Genomic DNA, 19,208 nt, shown 5'->3' with positions numbered 1-19,208 from the left:
CGGGGGACCAAGACTAAGGAGTGGTCCACACCCACCCTTAGCAGCCCAGCACTAGGTCCCGTGCCAGCTGCCGACCCAACCCGAGCCCCTTGCCCTGCTCCCGCCCAAAGCTTCGCGTCCTGACCCAGCGTTCCAGACTCAGCCCGGCTGGCCGCGGCGCACTCCTCCGCTCGCGCGAGGGTGACTCAACCCGGGGAAAGAAAAACCTCACGGATTTTTCCGACCTGTCCAGGGGCGCCGCGTCCTGCCCCGCCCACCACCCTAGCCCCCGCCCGCCTGAAGTCGTCCTTCTGGTTTGCGCCCGGGGAAACGCCGGCGTGACTCCCCGGGGTGTGGCCTGAGGACTTCGGCGACGCCTTGCCAAAGGGCGGCCCCCTCCTCAACCCGGAAGGCAGAGCCCGCGAGGCAGCGGCGAGCCGGGCATGCTCACTGGCGCGGGCCGGGCCCGCAGCCTCGGCAGAAGAGACCCGCGCTAGGCGGCCCCCTGCGCTGCCAGCTGGACGCGGGCGGAGTCGGCGCCCCAGCGCAGGGTGGCTCTGCCAGTCCCCGCGCGCCTGAGCGGCCGCACACGTGTCCAGGCGTCACGTCCGCGCGCGCCCCCGGGGCTTGCGTCAGCTGCCGCTTCAGAAGCTGGTGGGCCGGGGTTCTGCGCACCGCTCGGGTTCGGGGCCCGCGACGCCGCCGGGAGGAGGAGTCTGGGGGCGCGGAGGGGTGTTGGGAACGTCGGGGGCCGCGGAGATCGTTGGCGCAGCCCAGTCCCCGGCCTGCCCGGCGCCGGCCGTCTCCGCTGCTCGGTTCCGGGCAGGGCGCGGTGGCGTTGCCTCGGAGCCTGCCGCCCGCGGGGCGTGCACCGCCTTGACCCCGGCGGCCCCGCGGCAGGCAGGCGCCCGCAGTTCCATGGTTGGTTCGGAGCGCGATGAGCCGCCCGTCCTCCACCGGCCCCAGCGCTAACAAACCCTGCAGCAAGCAGCCGCCGCCGCAGCCCCAGCACGCTCCGTCCCCGGCTGCGCCCCCGGCCGCCGCCACCATCTCGGCTGCGGGCCCCGGCTCGTCCGCGGTGCCCGCCGCGGCGGCGGTGATCTCGGGCCCCGGCGGCGGCGGCGGCGGCGGGGCTGGCCCGGTGTCCCCGCAGCACCACGAGCTGACCTCGCTCTTCGAGTGCCCGGTCTGCTTTGACTATGTCCTGCCCCCCATCCTGCAGTGCCAGGCCGGGCACCTGGTATGTAACCAATGCCGCCAGAAGTTGAGCTGCTGCCCGACGTGCAGGGGCGCCCTGACGCCCAGCATCAGGAACTTGGCTATGGAGAAGGTGGCCTCGGCAGTCCTGTTTCCCTGCAAGGTAAGCCCAGGTGCCACCCGCGCACCTTCGCCGGGCGATCTCCCGGAACTCCTGTGTCTTCCAGCCCACTCACAGGAGTTGAGAGGCAGGCAGGTGGCATCTCTTATTTTTTAAAAAAAAAACAGATGTTTACACTTGTCCACCCTCCCCCATGCCCACCTGTCCACTTTGGGAGTAACTCTGAGCTGACAGTTGCCCCGAGCGCTGACCCCGGACTAATTGGCACGCGATCGTTGTAGAACACATCACAGCTCTCGCCGCCGGGTGCCTGCGTACCCTGCAGAAGTGTGCTTGGTGTGCTCGGTAGGGCTAGGCTGCACCAGTGAAACTTGGACCGGGAAGCTGACTGGGGGGGATTGAGGAGGGAAGAAATGGGCCAGCTAAACGCACCCTTTACCAGCGCTCGGCTTGGAAGGATTGGTGCTCGATTCCTCCTGCGCCCCGCGCCTGCCCTCTGCGCACGCCTGACACGTGGGAGCCCTCAGGAGTGTAGCTAAAAAAAGGGCGCCTACAGCCTGTTTTCCTCCAGCCAACAAGAAAACCCTGCAAGCCACGCCTTTCCCTCTCCTAGCCTTCCAAGGACTGGGGAGATTTGTATTTGTACTAAGTGGGGGTGAAAACAAGAGTTGATCAGGAATTTAACTGGAAGGACACGCAAGAGCTGTTAACAGTGCTTCCAAGCCTACCACTTTATTTAGTTTAAAAAGTTATAAGTGCTCTTGCAAAAAATGCAAACCACTCAGAGTCAAGAAAAGTCAAGGGAAAGACCAAGACCTCTCTCCCCCTTTTCCACCATTACTGTGTATCTTTATAGATTTTTTTCTAGCCATATTTTAATACATTTTCACAGCTGAGTATAAAATCGTGGATGTCGGTGTGTGTCACAAAGGTTCATAAGCACACACAGTAGACGCAAATTCTCCAGAAATAACTTGTGCAAATTGCTGTTTTAAAGTCATATTATCGTGCATATTTTTCTACATCTGAAACGTAGCTCTTTCTCACTGTATTTTAAATGGCTGCATAGTTTTTGTGTGGTCACATTATAGCATCTGTTTACTTACATCTACCACTTGAAAATCTTCAGGAGTAGTTGCAGAGACATACCTCTTTACAGTGCCTCATTATAATCTAGGGCTAGACCATAACGTTCATTTTCTAAACTTAGAAATGGAAATAATGTCATTAATACTTTTGAGTTGTTTTTCTTTTTTCTTTGTAATAGGAACTGTTCTGCCTCTTGGGCCATCTGAGCTGTCTTGCATTTCTCCTTGGTGCTGCTTATTTTTATAGGGCAAGAGCTTATTTTTAAATTAAAAATAGTCCACCAGAGAATTGAAGCTTGGGACTCAAGTCAGTAAAATGAGTGATTTAATTTGGTCTGTGCCCTGCCACAAATCCAGTTTAAAATAGCATATTCAAATAAAGGGTTGAATCTGTGTTTGGGCTATGGGTTTTCAGTTAACCTTAATAAATTACTCTGCTTTCAACCACTTCTCATAGAATGCTAATTCACCCAGCCCAGTAGTTGTTTCTCATCAAATTTGGGTAAAATATTTCTATAATTTTTAGGGTCATGAAGAAGGTGGCAGCCTAGTGATCAAGAGAAGATTTGGCGATAGTTGACATAACAGTGGGGGGTATTTGATGTTTGAGATATATTGTGGGGGCTGCCGGGGTTGCCCCACAGGATTTCTGGGGAGCTATCTTTTCAGCTCACTTTTTCCCAGAGCTTCAGCAGCTAATAGAAGAAATGGCTGTAGGTGAATTACAGTTCACAAATGAGCATTTGGTATCAGTCAGTATTCCGTAATTTATTTTTAAAAAGCAATCTCATACGAGCGTTTTTTTGGTCCCAAGAGGACGAGAAGGAAACAGTTGTGCTATATAAAGTGTGAAGTTTCACTTTCAGGGTCTAGGATTCTGGTTCCTACTGAAGCATGTTTTCTCCTAATGTGTAATATGCTAGTGAAGCCCTTCTTGAAAAACAGTTCTCTTGGGAATCAGGGGTACTCCGTGTTTCTGACCATGTCAGTGACTCTCTGTGTCCCTATTCTGTATGAATGCAGTTAGGGAACACCATCACTTTGCAAGCTGAAATTAAACAGAGTCAACCATTCCCTTAGAGCCCAGGTGCCAAGTTCAGAAAGTGATCTTGGGGTCACTTGTGTGTGTGAGATTTATGACGCAGGAGAATGCGTGCCACAACTTTGGTTGACCAATAATCCGAACTATTGACAGGGCAACTCAACCAGTTAGTTTAGATAAACCAAAGTTGGCTTTATACAGCAAGCACCAAAGATATGTCAGTTGAGGAGGACTGAGGGAAATAGGGAGTAGTAGGACCTAGGTCAGACTTCAACAAAATAGATCTGTGTAGCTAGCTCTTGGCTTGTGCTTGCTCCTGGTAATCATAGGGATTGCCCTGTGACTGCCCCTACCTGCTCTCAGAATCTCTCTCACGTGGGCTGCCTCATGTGAGAAAAACAATGTTAGACTGAAGTACCAGAACCCAGGTCTGAAGAGTAGCCTGGTGCTGCCATTGTTTGCCTGAGAGACCACCTCTTGGGGGCCTTCATTTCCTCACCTGTAAAGAAAGGGACGAACTGCTTGACTTCTAAGGACCTGTAGCTTCTAGAATACCATGAAAACAAGGGAGGCTGTCTGGAATGGTTACTGGGTGCCCTCTGTGTGCCAGCTACTTTGTGAGGGCCATCGTTTTTTAGTTTGCCTTTCTTTTTTTCCAGGTGAAGAAACAAAATGCCTGTAGAGAGATTAAGTGACTTGTCAAGATCAGTAGGCCAGTTCATCAGCCTGCGTCCCAAAGGCACGCATCCTTTGTGCTACATAGTGATTATGTATCTGAGCCTTTATTCCAGGGCTCCACATTGTAACTTAAGGTTGACACCAGTAACAAAACCGTGTGATCGGATGAATTTATCAGCTCTGACGGGAATATCCCAATGAGACAACATACATGTTCACTATAAAATTCACTGGCAGGAATTTTATAAGACATGTGGGATGGGAAGGCCAGGGGGAAATAGCCTGTAAACCTAATATTGGGGGGCATGTCACCAGTCCACAGCTCTGGACTGCCCATGCTTCCGTTGGCCCCAAAACAGATTTGTTGCCAAATAGCTTCCTTACAGAGGTATGGGGCCACTTAATTAAAGGCTAGAGTGTTGCCAGCGTCTTTGATAGAGGGCATCACGTGCATTGTTAGCTCAGGTCTCCTTTTAAGAAAAGGATCTCTATCAGAGTAGGGCTCTCTTCCACTTGTGATATTTTTAGTCCATTCTATGGCTTGCTCTACGCCTGAGAAGTTTTGACATCCTGTTCCCATATCTCAAACCCACCGTCTCTCAGTGGAGCGTGGGTATAGGGTGAGAAATGAAGGTTGACACATCTGTGCCCCCACTCAACAGTGTATTTTATTTTAATATCAGCCAAGTATTTCTCTCCACAACTGTAGGGACTGCTAAACCACTTCAGCCCACTTACACTATGATACATTTTCTCTCCATTTTTTTTTTTTTTTTTTTTGGTTTCTTTTCTCTAAAAGTTTCCAGTAGCACATCTCCAAATAATTACTGAACTGGAAAGCCTAAGTGAGACAAGTCTTCCCTGCATTTGGGTTGTGACAGTGTTGTTTTTATTCCTTAAAATAAAAAGCCAGATAACCCCATTGAAAGTTCAAGCCTCTTCAGTGTGGACAAACCTAAATGCCAGCAGGGACAGGTGATGCAGGAGAGAGGTACCTGACTCGTGGCCCCAGAGTTCAGGAGACCCAAGGAGCAGTAGAGATGGGAGCCAGAGAACACACCTCCGAAGAGGACAACTTGTGCTCAACTCTGGATGATTGGCAGGGGTGGGAGTATGGATGCAGCAGGCCAGACCTTTGGGTTTTTTCAAGAAAAGCCAGAAATCTGAATTTTTAAAATGCGAAATATCTCTATTTTCTTAACATTGGCCGAATTCATATTTAAATCCAGAACTTGCAGGCCAAACCCACATGTCTGCAGACCAGATTCTGCCTGCCAGTGTGTGACCTCTGATCTGGTTGCCTCTCAGAAAGCATTCACTGAGCCTGGAAGTTTTCATTTTACTCTACCATACATGAACTTTGGAATTCTGAGAGGTCCCAACTGTAAGTGATTTTATAGCTTATTTTCATCTGTGTTTTGCCAAGAGAATATTCTATTCTGGCCCCCTGGAAAACCTGAACTGTTGTCCTAGTGACTAGATGTTTGACTTTGAACAGGTCAGTTTATTTCTTTGGACCTGAGTGTCTTTAAGAGAAAGAGTTGGACTAAATCATTGTATCAAGAATCCTGTAGGGCGCCCAAGTGGCTCAGTCGGTTCAGTCTCCCTGTGGCTCATGTCATGATCTCGGGGTCCTGAGATCAAGCCCCATGTCGGGCTCCCTGCTCAGTGCGGAGTCTGCTTCTCCCTCTCCCTCTGCCCCTCCCCACCACCCATGTGCTCTCTCTCTGCTCGCTCTCTCACTCTCTCAGATAAATCTTTTTAAAAACTAAAAAAAAAAAAAAAACAATCTTTTTGTGCCCTGAAATTTCAGAATCTAGTAACTGTTCCAGGGAAGAGAGCACTAGGCCAGAGACAGAACTGGGTCCCCATCCTGGCTTTGTTTGACCTTGGTCCAGTCACATAGTTCCCTGACCCTGTCTATCTGTCAAAAAGAATGGAGGTAATACCTAGCTGATGGGTGCTCTGAGATCAGATTAGAGCTATTAAGTCTTTTGCTTCATCATTTCAAATGGAAGGTGGGTGGTATCAGGGTGGTTGCTAGGTGATGGGTGATCAGTCACCTAGAAGTCTGAAAGGATACGTCAATTTTCCAGAACCATTTCAAAGATCTTTTCTTCATCTAAAAAGTTCCCCTAAGACAAAGATCATTTACTTGGGATATTATCCCTGTGGTCCTCTCTACTGCCTGAAGTTGGACAGGCTTACTCGTGAAAGCATGCGCCAGCAAGCACCGGAGTCCACATACACTGATGGGGAGGCTCAAGATTTTCAAGAACACAATTGACAGTTTTTCAGTGTAAAATTAAGAACATAAGCAGTAGGGTGCCTGGGTGGCTCAGTTGGTTAAGCTTCTGCCTTCGGCTCAGGTCATGATCCCAGGGTCCTGGGATCGAGTCCTGCATCAGGCTCTCTGCTTAGCAGGGAGTCTGCTTCTCCCTCTGTGCTCTCCCTCTCTCTCTCAAACAAATAAATAAAATCTTAAAAAAAACAAAAACCAAAAAAAACAGAAGCACTAGAAATGCTGTGTCGGAGCACTAACATTTAATGCTGATTCTTCACATAGTTGGCAGCCACTTTTCACAGGTCATCACCTCCTACAGCCAGGAGTCAATCATTGTTACTTAAAGTTGACCTTTGGTACGACCAGCAAGGGGGAGAACCAAAAGGTACAGCAGGTCTGGCCTATAAAATCCCCATCCTGAGATTAGATTAGATTCTGCTGTTCTGTGTTAGATCCCTTTTTTGAAGCTCCATAAAAAGTGCCATATGTGTTTGACTACAGTAAGACCTCCCTATAAAATGTCTTAAGAGGGGGCGCCTGGGTGGCTCAGTTGTTAAGCGGCTGCCTTCAGCTCAGGTCACGATCCCAGGGTCCTGGGATCAAGCCCCGTATTGGGCTCCCTGCTCTGCGGGAAGCCTGCTTCTCCCTCTCCCACTCCCCCTGCTTGTGTTCCCTCTCTCGCTGTGTCTCTCTCTGTCAAATAAGTAAATAAAATCTTTTTAAAAAATAAAAAATAAAATGTCTTAAGAGCCAGACCTGGGCATCTGACAGAATTTGCAAACAGTGGCATCTCTCATTCAAACTCATAAGGTCCCCACTCCTGAGAGGGGCACACGGTAGGTACACATTTGCTGAAGTGAATGCCCAGCCTTCGGGGCCATTGTGTATTGCTAGCAGGTTGTGCAGGGCGTGATTATACATGGGGCAGTAGAATGTGACAACACTCTGCACATCCTGAAAAAGAAAATAAGAAAGCTAAAACGTTTTCCTGATTAAGTGTATCTTTATATTAAACCTGAGAGTGTACTTTCAAAGGCTTAGGAGAGATACTGAAAATTCTCTAGCAGAATTTCATCAGCTTTACCCCAGATGCCCATCCAGCTCCATTAGTTTTTTAAAAATTGAGAAACGGTTCTCATTTCCAGTTTCTGCGTGATTTTTAGATGGTATGGTATCTGTGAGGAAAAGGTTACCCGCCCCCCCCAGTTTTCAGCCACAGATACTGTAGATGGATGAAAGATACACCTGTGTTAAATGTGTGGGCCTGGGTCCTATTTTAAAACTTTGAGTCAACAAAGGTAGTATTTTTGGGTTACTCCTTCCCGAGGCTACCTCTTACTCTAGTAGTTTGGAGGGAGGCCCTATTTGAACCTCCTAGTCTAGATCCCTGCTCCATCCCCACACGAGGGGTTTGGTGACCTCTCCAAACCTCAGTGGCTTCTTGGTAAAATGGGGTACAGATTGGGTTGCCATGAGGATCAAACATAGTAAGAATTCATGCAAAGAGCCTAGCACAGCCCCAGCACAGGAGAAACACTAAATAAATGTGCACAGTTAGAAGCTAGCAGAAAACAAATGGCGAGTGTCTGAGGTCAGGTCCAAGCATAGACTTGAAAAAGAAAAAAAGAATGTTTTCTCCCACAGATTCCCCCACTGAGCTTCTCTTCCCTCCTCCTAATCATGTAGGTTTTCATACAGCTGGGTACATTGGCCCTGGCATTAGTTTTCCAGTGATAAGACTTACTTTTTTCATTTCTTTATTGCTTTTAGAAGAGAAAGCCTAGTCAGATTAGGCAACGTTTTTTAATGTGTATATTTTATTTTATACATTATAAAACATGGGTTTGGTTTGTTTGTTTTTTTTAAGTAGGCTGCATGCCCAGCATGGTGCCCAACGTGGGGCTTGAATTCATGACCCTGAGATTAAGACCTGAGCTGAGATCCAGACTTGGGACGCTTAACCAACAGACACACAGAAGCCCCTATAAAATATGTTTTTAAAAGTTATGATCATAATTTTTAAAACCCTAACACTTAAGTCTTCTGGTGAATTCGATTGCTTTAATTGAGAAATAAAGACTGTGGAGGGTTGTAGCACTGTTTGAAGCATGTCGGAGCAGTTAATGTGATTATGCAGGGGGAGGCTGGCCTAGGAGAGGAAAGGGATATTGAAAAAGAGGGGGCAAGGTACTAGGAGTGTGGCATAAAGCCTTCAACTCCGGCTCTTACGTTAAGGTGCTTTTGTTTGCTTGAACCTACACTCCGAAGGGACCTTACCAAACTGGTTCTCCAAGACAGTGTGTGGTCCCTGGCTAACTCTGGCCGTGGTCAGGTGAGAAGCGTTATTTGGTCAAAAGTCAACTTTTGCTTAAACCTTCTATGATTAAAAACCAGCCCCTGCCAGCCCAAGGAGTCTTTGTAAGGCCAGATGCACCTTGCCCCCCAACCCCCCAATAGCAGGATGTTCTCTGATGACTGCGCTTTTATAATACGCCGAAGTCTTCCACCAAGACACCTTTAGTAAAAAAGCTATCTGCAGCAGGGGGCTTGTCAGGGTTCTCTGAGGCAGGAGGAGGAATTTTTGAGCCCAAGATTTGAATTAGAATTGCCTTCTCGAGAAGAAAAGTAATGAAGTTTAGATGTCAGTATTTTGTTAGTCTCACCACTGTTTGAGGGTCCCGGAGCCCAGTGATACCACCTTCTCGTGTTAGTATCCGTGAAAGCTTTATGGCATCACTGGCAGAGGATTCTCTCTCTGCACCACCTCATCGTGGAGGTAAGGAATCTACCGTTTGGGTTAGGGAAGATCCACGAAGGTTCTTAGAGGAAGGATGCTAGACAGATGCAGGTTGAGCATCACAATTAAGGCACAAGAAGAGAGTTCTCTTTCTCCTGTTGCCCGGGTCTGCACTTCATCAGAGTCCAGGGATGAGTTGACGGTTTCGTGGACGCACTCGGAGCTGATGTGGTGGCCTGCATTAGTGCCCACAGACACAAGGCACCTGAGCTCTAACTATATGCTTTTTTTATATATATCAGGAAGGATATAGAACATTTTTTTATTTCTTTAAGATTTTATTTATTTGACACACACAGAGAAGCGCGCTCTCAAGCAGGGGGAGCGACAGGCAGGGGCAGAAGGAGAAGCAGGCTCCCCGCTGAGCAGGGAGCCCGATGCGGGACTCGATCCCAGGACCCTGGGCCGAAGGCAGACATTTAAGCGACTGAGCCACCCAGGCGCCCTGCTCTAACTGTATTCTACCAGTGGTTGTAAACTCACTTTAAGCAAGAGGAATATATAGCCGTCTGAATGACAACAGTATCGTTTCTCCACCTATGTGAAGTTTCAGAAAAGCTTCAAACACGCCCATCCCAAATATTTTATGTAAATAAAATATGTGAAAAGCATTTATCAAAAATAACAAACCCACACTGGCTGAAGTCTGAAATAAACATTTTTCCTCATATAATCTTAAGGTCTATTGAATTTTTTAAAATTCTAAGTTCCCTAGTAAGACTTCTAATTAAAGTAAAATTAACACACAGTGGAGAACAGTCATCTTCTGCAGGTAAATCTAATATGTATTCATTTATCTACACATATCAGGTGGGTGGGAAGCAGGCAATAAATCAGTAAATCAATAAACAAAATTAATAGACCCATAAGTTAACTAGAAAATAACCTGGGATCATCATCCACTGATATCTTGAGGCCAGATTAACACACTTTAGTCACGAAGGAGCTAGTTTGAATTGCTAGAAGTCCTTTTTAAAAGTGGTAAAGTCTAAGTTTAACCTCTGGTTAATACGTAAGTTTCACCATGATTTGATTCTGTACAAGGCTTAGCTACAACTCCCATTCGAATAAGTCTCAAGAGTGTTGAGAAGATAGAGACCTCTATCAGTAGTCCCCTAATTATCTGCTGATCAGTCATAATAAGTTATACCACCAGGAGCTCATCCTTCCAGCCAAACTCATACAACTCTGATTCCATCTATGGGTTCACCCCTGCAGTAGTAAAAGGGGTTTACCTGTGTAAGCAAAAGGGCGTGTGGGTAGCTTCATTCCTGGAGCCTCTTTCTAACATGTCTGGAGTCAAATAGAGGAGTTTCCCATGGACCACTAAGCATGGTGGATAATGAAACTGCAGTAGCCAGAAACTACATATAGTCCAGGCCCACAGATTTGTAAGGTGCCCACAAACTTTTAAAGGATCAGAGGAGTAATGGAGAAGGCTTTATCTTCCATGGGGTTGCAGGGAACTCAGAGAAGTGTTGGTTATTATAACAATGGTGTCTTCTTCATTGAAAAATTTGACTGGTTCACTACAATGAGTTCCAAGAGCTTCTCGTAAAAGAAAAACTATTGACTGACTTCTGTTTATCTGTAGATACGCACTTAAAAGTGTATTTTCTTAAAAAAAATAACCTAGTATAATAAAACAATTCATTCAACCTTCTCTGCCAAAAGAATCTCTATTCCATAAAGGATAAATACGCTAACTTAGTCTCTGAATTTTTTAACACATTTTTATTTATTTATTTATTTTTATATATTTATTTGAGAGAGAGAATGAGAGATAGCACGAGAGGGAAGAGGGTCAGAGGGAGAAGCAGACCCCCAGCGGAGCAGGGAGCCCCATGCGGGACTCAATCCCGGGACTCCAGGACCATGACCTGAGCCGAAGGCAGTCGCTTAACCAACTGAGCCACCCAGGCGCCCCACATTTTTATTTTTATATGATTTCAAATGTCCACAACAGTCATAATAATACAAAACTATTCTTATATACCCTTTATCCAAATTCACCAATTGTTTCCTTTTAGCCCCATTTGCTTTATCATTTTGGGTGCTCTCTATTCATACATACATTTATTTAGCCATTTCAATGTAAAATGCAGGTGTCCTGCCCCTTTGCTGCTAAATACTGCACTGGGTTTCTCCTAAAAACAAGGACGTCTGCTTGTATAATTATGGTCCAGTTATCAAAATCAGGAAATGTGACATGCATAGATACTAGTATCTACTCCACAGTCCGTATTCAAACTTCAGCTGCTGCCCCAATAATGCCCTTTGTGGCAGTTTTGGTTTCCCAGTCTGGGGTCCTGCATCACATTCAGCCATATGTGTGCATTTCGTGATCATTACAGCTCATTAGATGGACGGAGAAGCTCAGTTTGCTTGTGGTTACTCTCAGACAAGGTCATTGCTTGGATTTAATTCAAAAGTTGATGAGCATCAACAACAAAATATTGAGTGTGTTTTGTCTTTCCTGAGACACTCTCCTTTGAGGCGCCGGCAGATACTTTGCTAATAAATTTCAGTTTCCTAGGAGGTGTAAGCAGGCAGAGGCAGGGCGGTAACCCCCCAGTCCCTGAGCAGGGACGTGCCCCTGCCCAGAGCTCAGGGCGCCTCCATTGTAGTAGACTGTTGATTGTTGAAGCTCAGGAAATCGTTCTTGAATTGCACGGACTCACATTTAATTAAATTGATTAAGTGACTTGTTCTAAACCAGTCACAAGATCCGTGACCTTCACTAGCACCCCAGCTAAGCAGGGTTATTCTGTTGATATACTCATTCCATAAACAAATACAATGTGACTGCGTTTATTAGGTAAATAACAGGTGTCTAGTGTTTGTTTTCTGACGTACCTCATCATATTTGTAAGTAAACGGGTTTCTGTGCCAAAAAAGGAAACTCTCCCTAAATTCAACTGAAATACAACCTTCATACCCCATGCCCAGGAAAAGAATTGGCACTATTTACTGCTTTCTACAAAGACGTAAAAAGGCACGGGGTCACACGTTGCCCTTTATGGCAGAACGTGTTTGCACAAGACTTTTGAGCCACCGCAACCTGAAAAGTTGCTAAAGAGAAGTCAGAAATGTTATTTCAACATTTGTTTCTCATTCTGCTGGGTCAACCTCCCGCTCCCTATGTCTTCTTGAGCTTTGGGCTTCTGTGCGTGGTTGTGTCTCTGTCCCCCTCCCCCGAAAGAGGTTGACTTAAAGTGAATTCCCTCCTCACCCCACCCCCAGGGGACATGCGCAGCTGTTCCCCAGTGGAGAAAGCTCATTTATAGCTGTGGACGTGTGCCGGGGGCACACAGGCAGCCCAGGTGTGTGCAGGAAGAGCCAGGCATCTCAAGGGAAGCAGGCATCCTCTGAACCCTCCCTGTTTGGTGGGGCAAAGCCCTAACCAGAGTGTGCAAAGTGAAACCTCAGAACCTTCTTGCCAGGTACCAGCGAAGTTGGGAGGGCCTAATTACTGGGTACTTACTGGCAAGGCGCTGCTCCTCATTCCTTAGGGAGAGGCGCTTTCAGGGCTGTCTTTCTCCCTGCAATCCAGGGAAGAAGTCAGTATTAGGACCTGCTTCTAGAAGCAGTCCATCCGTGGACCCTGGGTCTTGTGTGTGGAGGGTTGGGGACTGGAGGTCCAGGCAGATGTGAATTCTTTCTTTTACTTCAAAATGTTCTTTGACTCCTAAGCGATTGTGTACCATGAAAGAGCACTCGATGAAGAGCAGGGGAGTGCAGGGCTCTGCCTGCAATGTGGCCTCAAATGGCCGAGTAGCCCGGATGAGTCAGTCAGGCTGTAAAACGGGTAGAACTAGCAGCCTAGCCTACCTCCATGGTTTGCAAACCACCGAGTTCTAGTTGTGTGTCTCAGCTGGCAGCTGGTGTCCTCGGTAGCGCCTGTTGGGCAGGGCAGTGACCAGCCTGACCTGCTTACTGGTGTGGGCCCCTCCTCACAGCTGTCATTGTGGCTGCCCAGCCAGGTTTTGTCATCCGTCAAAATCAACCCCAGGCCGTTTTGCCCTTCCCCAGACATTTGGCCATGCCTGTGACATTTCTGGTTGTCACAGTGGGGGAGGGGAAGATTGCTACTGGCATCCAGTGGGTAGAGGCCAAGGATGCTGCTAACCAGCCTACAATACACCGCACAGCCCCCACCACAAAGGATTATCTGGTCTAAAACATCAGTACAGCTATTCCACCACTTTTTGAATGTTCACTTGACGTTACTTTGCTTTTATAAAAGACCTGTTTGTGCTAACCAAAAGAAATCCGAAGAGGATTTTCAGTATTACCAAAAAAAAAAAAAAAAAAGCAGAAAGGGAAAATAGCATTCAGCATTTCTTTTACAGTGCGCATCCTGAGCAGCAGGAGTGGCCTCCCCAAGCTCCTTTCCTGGGACCTACACTCAGCATCTCAGCATCAAGACTCCATAGCTTTGAACTGCATCTGTGAGCATCTGTGCTTTATCTCAATTGATTTTGTGCATCCGTTAGCAAGATGTGTCCTAAGGTATCAGAAAAGCCCAAGAGAGGTTATTTTTTGGAACTAGGAATGCTTGAAAATTTTTCCATATAAGTTAATGGTAATTGCTTCTTTGCCTTCTGCCATTTGTCTTCCGAAGGGTTTCATGGGAACACTGTACTTTCAGATATCGGGGAAAACCTGTAGTGCTACCGTAGAGAATCCCGGAAAATAAACTAAATTGTCAGTCAAGTCCCCGAAGGAATCTGGACCTGCGTTCTCATTTAGGTTGTATCCCCCACTGTTTGCTCCGCTCACCCCATTCTAGAACCAGATGGAACTGCTCCATCCATCGTCTACTTTGCCCACAGTGAAGCTTTCCGTCTCTCCTCCTCATCCCATCCCCACTTTGAAATCACCTGTCACCCCTCTGGTCATCCTTCGCGTAGCTCTCTGTACTTTTGATATTTGTGAGTTGTTTGTTGCTTGGTGTGGCCCCTCTCGACAGGAACCACCACAGGGGTCTGCAGTGGATTCCCTCTGGGTGCTCTAGGACAGAGGTTGGCAGTTCTTAGGAACCCTTGGCGCCTGTCGGGAAAACGCAAGCTAGGGGCCAGGGTAATTTGGGTGTGCTGCTCAGAGGCACCTAGATAGTTCTGCAATGTCAGGGAATCCATAGACCCCGAACCCTCCCTCCGATCCCTGGATGAAAGCCGCTATTCCAGAACAATGCCGAGACGGTAACAAGGCTGAAGTGTGGCGTAAGAGTGCGTGTGTCTGTGTGTGTGCATCAGTGCACGCCTATTTAAAGTGTAGATTTTTCTTTTTAGAGATCACCTCTTACATAGTCATCATAAAAGTAGCACTAGTGGTCATGAAGACATGCCCTCACCCATGATGGAAAAGAGAAGGAATAGATTGGCTTTAAAGTTCAGCTTGTTTAGGGGCACCTGGGTGGCTCAGTCGTTAAGCATCTGCCTTCGGCTCAGGTCATGATCCCAGGGTCCTGGGATCGAGCCCCGCATCGGGCTCTCTGCTCCGCGGGAGGCCTGCTTCTCTCTCTCTCTCCCACTCCCCCTGCTTGTGTTCCCTCTCTCGCTGTGTCTCTCTCTGTCAAATAAATAAATAAAATCTTTAAAAAAAAAAAAAAAAGTTCAGCTTGTTTAGAAAAAGCAGAGTAAGCACCTCATACTTTAAAAATATATTTATTTAAGGGGTGCCTGGGTGGCTCAGTTGTTAAGCATCTGCCTTCGGCTCGGGTCATGATCCCAGGGTCCTGGGATTGAGCCCCACGTCGGGCTCCCTGCTCCACGGGAGGCCTGCTTCTCCCTCTCCCATTCCCCCTGCTTGTGTTCCCTCTCCCGCTGTGTCTCTGTCAAATAAATAAATAGTCTTTAAAATATATTTATTTATTTATTTATTTATTTAAGTTAATAGAGGCTGTAGCAAGACTTTTTTTTGTAAGGTCATTGTCCACACAAATGCTCAGTAATGCCTTTTCTATTTGTGTCGCTTGGGGGAGGTTCCCTGTTCTCTATATTTGGGTCGAAGGAAGAGTGTCTGGCTTGTAGGGCAAACCACATAATCCCGAATATAAATAAATATTCTACCTGAGCTACACGAGAAAAAGTTCTAAAATAATCGCTGGACGATAAATATTTGTTGTACATCTGAGTCCGTGAACGTGGAGTCGTTTGGGGCTTTGGGTCAGGGAAGAGGTGCAGGTGGTACTTTTCTGGACGCTCTTTGCCAAAGTTCATCGCGTTCCTGGAGTTGTTCCTGGGCAGCTGTGGTAAACAGCCCATTCTGAAACTTCTTCAGATCCAGAGATTAGGGGCTTGTTTCGGCCAGAGAATGTTCCAGGCTTTGGGCTAATTCTTGCTATTTTTCTTGTGTGTAATGTGTGCATTTAAAGTGGGCATAAATGCCTCACCCCTCACTCACAGAAGAACATCAGAAGGTTCTGTATTCCTAACCACACTCTAGATTTAAAACAGAGTTAATAGGGATCTGGGTGTTTGAAGGCTTTACTGTTAGAAACACCAAGTAGAAATATATATGGATAAATTAAAGTTTGTTTCTCCTTCTGATGATAAAGTTTTTTATACCCCGTGCTTTTAAAATTAGTCCATGGTTCAGAAAGGCGAATAAGCGCTCCCTATGGGCAAAGTAAATAGCAGGGAAATACTTCTACCAGTTTCCACTGAAGGTTGTTATAATCCACTTTAGGTATAGGGGAGGAGCCAGCTGCATTTCTTTCTTGAAGCCACCCCCTCCTTCCTTGCTAGGGGAGATTCATCTCCCTAAGAGTGGAGCTGGCCCCCTCAGTGACTGTAGCTTAGGGTCCTGTATGGAGAAGGTGCTCGGTGCCTGCTTGTCGCGAGTGATAAATTCATCTACAAAGGTTAGAATTCGACTGACTTAAAGTTTATAAGGGGTTTATTCCTTCCGCAGGATATAGAGGCTTTGTTTTGTGAGCAGATGGACACCGCATCGTAGGCATAGGACCCGGCCCTGCCCTCATTTGCTGTCTTCCTGTCTCGGGAAGGGGTGGGAGAATCCAAGTGAGGTAACCCAGACAGTTTACCTGCCAGTGCTCCGACTCCCTAGTTTCACCCAAAAAGGTGATTCAGCTCTCCTTATTCTTTACAAGACAACAGCACAGTTCTCTGGGCAAGTGTCTACTTGTGGGCTGATTCCCCATCTGGTATCTAGGAATTAACACTGTCATTCTTGTGAAGGTTGGGAGCAGGAGTCTAATTCCTTTTGGTGTGGTCTTTTCCCAAGATAGGTGTGATTTCTTCATCAGAAATGTCATCCCAAGTGCAGGGGAGAAAAAGGTTTTGTCCCTACCCTATTATGGCAGCACTGGGGACTGGCCATATCCCAATCCTCGCCTAGGAGCCTACCCTGGGACCACTTTAGTTCCCCTGCCTCCGGGGCCTGGCATGAGGGCCTGACCTATCTGGTCATGAAGATGGGCGCTGGGACTTGAGGAAGCGGTCTGGGCCCTTCTCATTTTTAACCTCCACTGGTTGGAACCAAACTAGCCAACAGGGTCCTGAGTTAGTACCCAAAAAGTATGTCCAAAGCCCCTTGGGGTTGGGGGGTTAAAAGGTGGAGAAAATGAGGTAATATTTCTAGCGATGTGAGGGGGGTCCAGCCCTCTCCTGCCCTGGCTGGTCAGTCCGGCCGGCAAGAGCGGGGACCGTCCCACAGCCTTCCTGCCAGTCACTGATTTGAGCTAGGAAGAAGGCGCAGGGGACAACCAAGAGGGGCTCTACCGCTTTCCTAATTGTCTTTAGGGGAAAACCAGGCTGGAGGCCACATATCCCTTGCCCAACCCTATGCCTAAGCCATTTTAAATTTTACAAAATTCTTTAAATTCACAGAAAACATGGGGCAGGCCAGGTTTTCTAGGGCTGGCTCAGCAATCCCGTTTGAGAGCGCTTCACTGGTACGTTTTCGGCGATGTTGGAACGGCATGCCGTCCGTTCCTGGGGGAGGAAATTCCCCCGATTTTCTGGCCGGCGGTACCGATGACCCGTACGAACGGAGGCTTGTTAATCGTAACTCTTTAGCTCCCCTGGAGCGAGCGTAGTTGGAACGAGGCTAGAGTTCAAGGCCGGGCAGCGCACGTGGGTGAGCCCTCTCGGCGGAGTTGTGCGCAGGCTCGGTGGCTCACGGCGTTTCTTTCCGCTCTTGCAGTACGCCACCACGGGCTGCTCCCTGACCCTGCACCACACGGAGAAGCCAGAGCACGAAGACATCTGTGAATACCGCCCCTACTCCTGCCCTTGCCCCGGGGCCTCCTGCAAGTGGCAGGGGTCCTTGGAAGCCGTGATGTCCCATCTCATGCACGCCCACAAAAGCATCACCACCCTGCAGGGAGAAGACATCGTCTTCCTAGCCACGGACATTAACCTGCCGGGGGCCGTCGACTGGGTGATGATGCAGTCGTGCTTCGGCCACCATTTCATGCTGGTGCTGGAGAAGCAAGAGAAGTACGAGGGCCACCAGCAGTTCTTCGCCATCGTGCTGCTCATCGGCACCCGCAAGCAAGCCGAGAACTTTGCCTACAGACTGGAGCTGAACGGGAACCGGCGGAGACTGACCTGGGAGGCCACGCCCCGGTCCATCCACGACGGCGTGGCGGCGGCCATCATGAACAGCGACTGCCTTGTGTTTGACACAGCCATAGCGCATCTGTTTGCGGATAATGGCAACCTTGGAATCAATGTGACCATTTCTACGTGTTGTCCATGAGGCGCCGCAGTTATTTGGGCCCAGGGCTCTATGGGGAATAAGGGTTTTTACAGATGTTCTATTCGCTGTGTCTTCACGGATCAAGACCCACAGTTAACCCCATGTTCTGTTTGAACAAGCAGCTTCCCATCTGGCATTGGCCCAACAGAGTTCATTAAACAGGGATGAATGCGGTTGGCCTGCTAGTCATTTGGAGTCTGTTCTGTGATCTAAAATCAACTTTGTTATTAAATTTTATTTACTTCCTGAACAGCACTTGACAGGTTGCTCAGGGCTCCTGTAGACCAGTACGTTAGGAATTGGAGGCTCCTTCCTGCCTGACTCCCTCTCTTGGTTCCTCCAAGTGGACAAAAGCACAGTGACTGTCGATAGATTCCTTAACTTTTACCTTTTTAGGGGAGTAGGAATTGTTTTAATGCATTTTAAACAGTGTTCTCAAACTGGATGGCTAGCCAATAGACAGAATCACCTGTAGTACTCATCTGAAACATCCAGATCTGGGGAGCCTCTGAATTTAACAATCTCGTCAGGTGATTCTGTTCGACAATAAAGTTTGAGAATTGCTGGATTAAATTGTGGAAAGGGTCCAGATTTTAAAGGTGCTTTATGATTGCCCTCTACTGATACTGTTTGTCTTTCTACTATTTCATGCCCCCACCACCTACCATTCCCAAATTAAAACCAGAACTGCAGATCCCCATGAACACACTCCTGAGATTTGGTCACTCTCTTGTGTTTGGGGTGAATTGCCTAGGAAAGCAAATCATATGGCCACTGATAGTTACCACATAGTTTTTGCTCATCACTAGTACAGATGACCTGTTTACATGTGGCTTCCCTCAGAGGCCATCTTTGACTGTAGATGGTGGGAAAGACTAGATCAGTAGAGTTGGAAAAGCTTTATAACCAGTGTCATATGCTTGCTATTTAAAGGTATGTGTTGGATTGTTGTTGTTTTTTGCCACATTCACTTTAGTTTTTTAATAAATACTTTCCAAAAATGAATATCGTGCTTTTTCCCAGTTGTATAATGTTTATGTATTGGGTGCTTACTGTGTACAGGTATGTGAAACCTCACCACTACCTTGGGCTTGCAGCTATCACTATTTCCACATGAAGAAACAGTCATTTGTCCCAGGTCCTGACACGGGTCTGTCTTAGAACTGGGGTCCAAACTCACTTCCCTGCACCATGCACAGTCCTCGGTGTTACTGGTCTCTTCCTTGGAGATGTTCTTTCAAGTGCCAGCACTTGTGGAAGAAGAGTATTTCTCCTGTGTTACAGAATCAGAA

General features: G+C 47.5%; 1 protein-coding gene across 1 annotated transcript; it reads left to right on the top strand.

Annotated features, from left to right (window-relative positions):
- Positions 1 to 348: 348 nt before the first annotated feature.
- On the top strand, positions 349 to 18,921 carry SIAH2 (siah E3 ubiquitin protein ligase 2). The gene is made up of 2 exons (XM_006750702.3): positions 349 to 1,339; positions 17,359 to 18,921. The coding sequence occupies exons 1-2, from the start codon at positions 917 to 919 to the stop codon at positions 17,914 to 17,916; spliced, it is 981 nt and encodes a 326-aa protein (XP_006750765.2). The 5' UTR covers positions 349 to 916; the 3' UTR covers positions 17,917 to 18,921.
- The last annotated feature ends 287 nt before the right edge of the window (positions 18,922 to 19,208 follow it).

Source organism: Leptonychotes weddellii, chromosome 1 (genome assembly GCF_054177405.1).
Source record: "Leptonychotes weddellii isolate Sample4059 chromosome 1, ASM5417740v2, whole genome shotgun sequence".
Classification (NCBI taxonomy): Eukaryota; Metazoa; Chordata; class Mammalia; order Carnivora; family Phocidae; genus Leptonychotes; species Leptonychotes weddellii.
The sequence above is the reverse complement of the archived record's forward strand: the minus strand, read 5'-3'. Positions and strand labels throughout refer to the sequence as shown.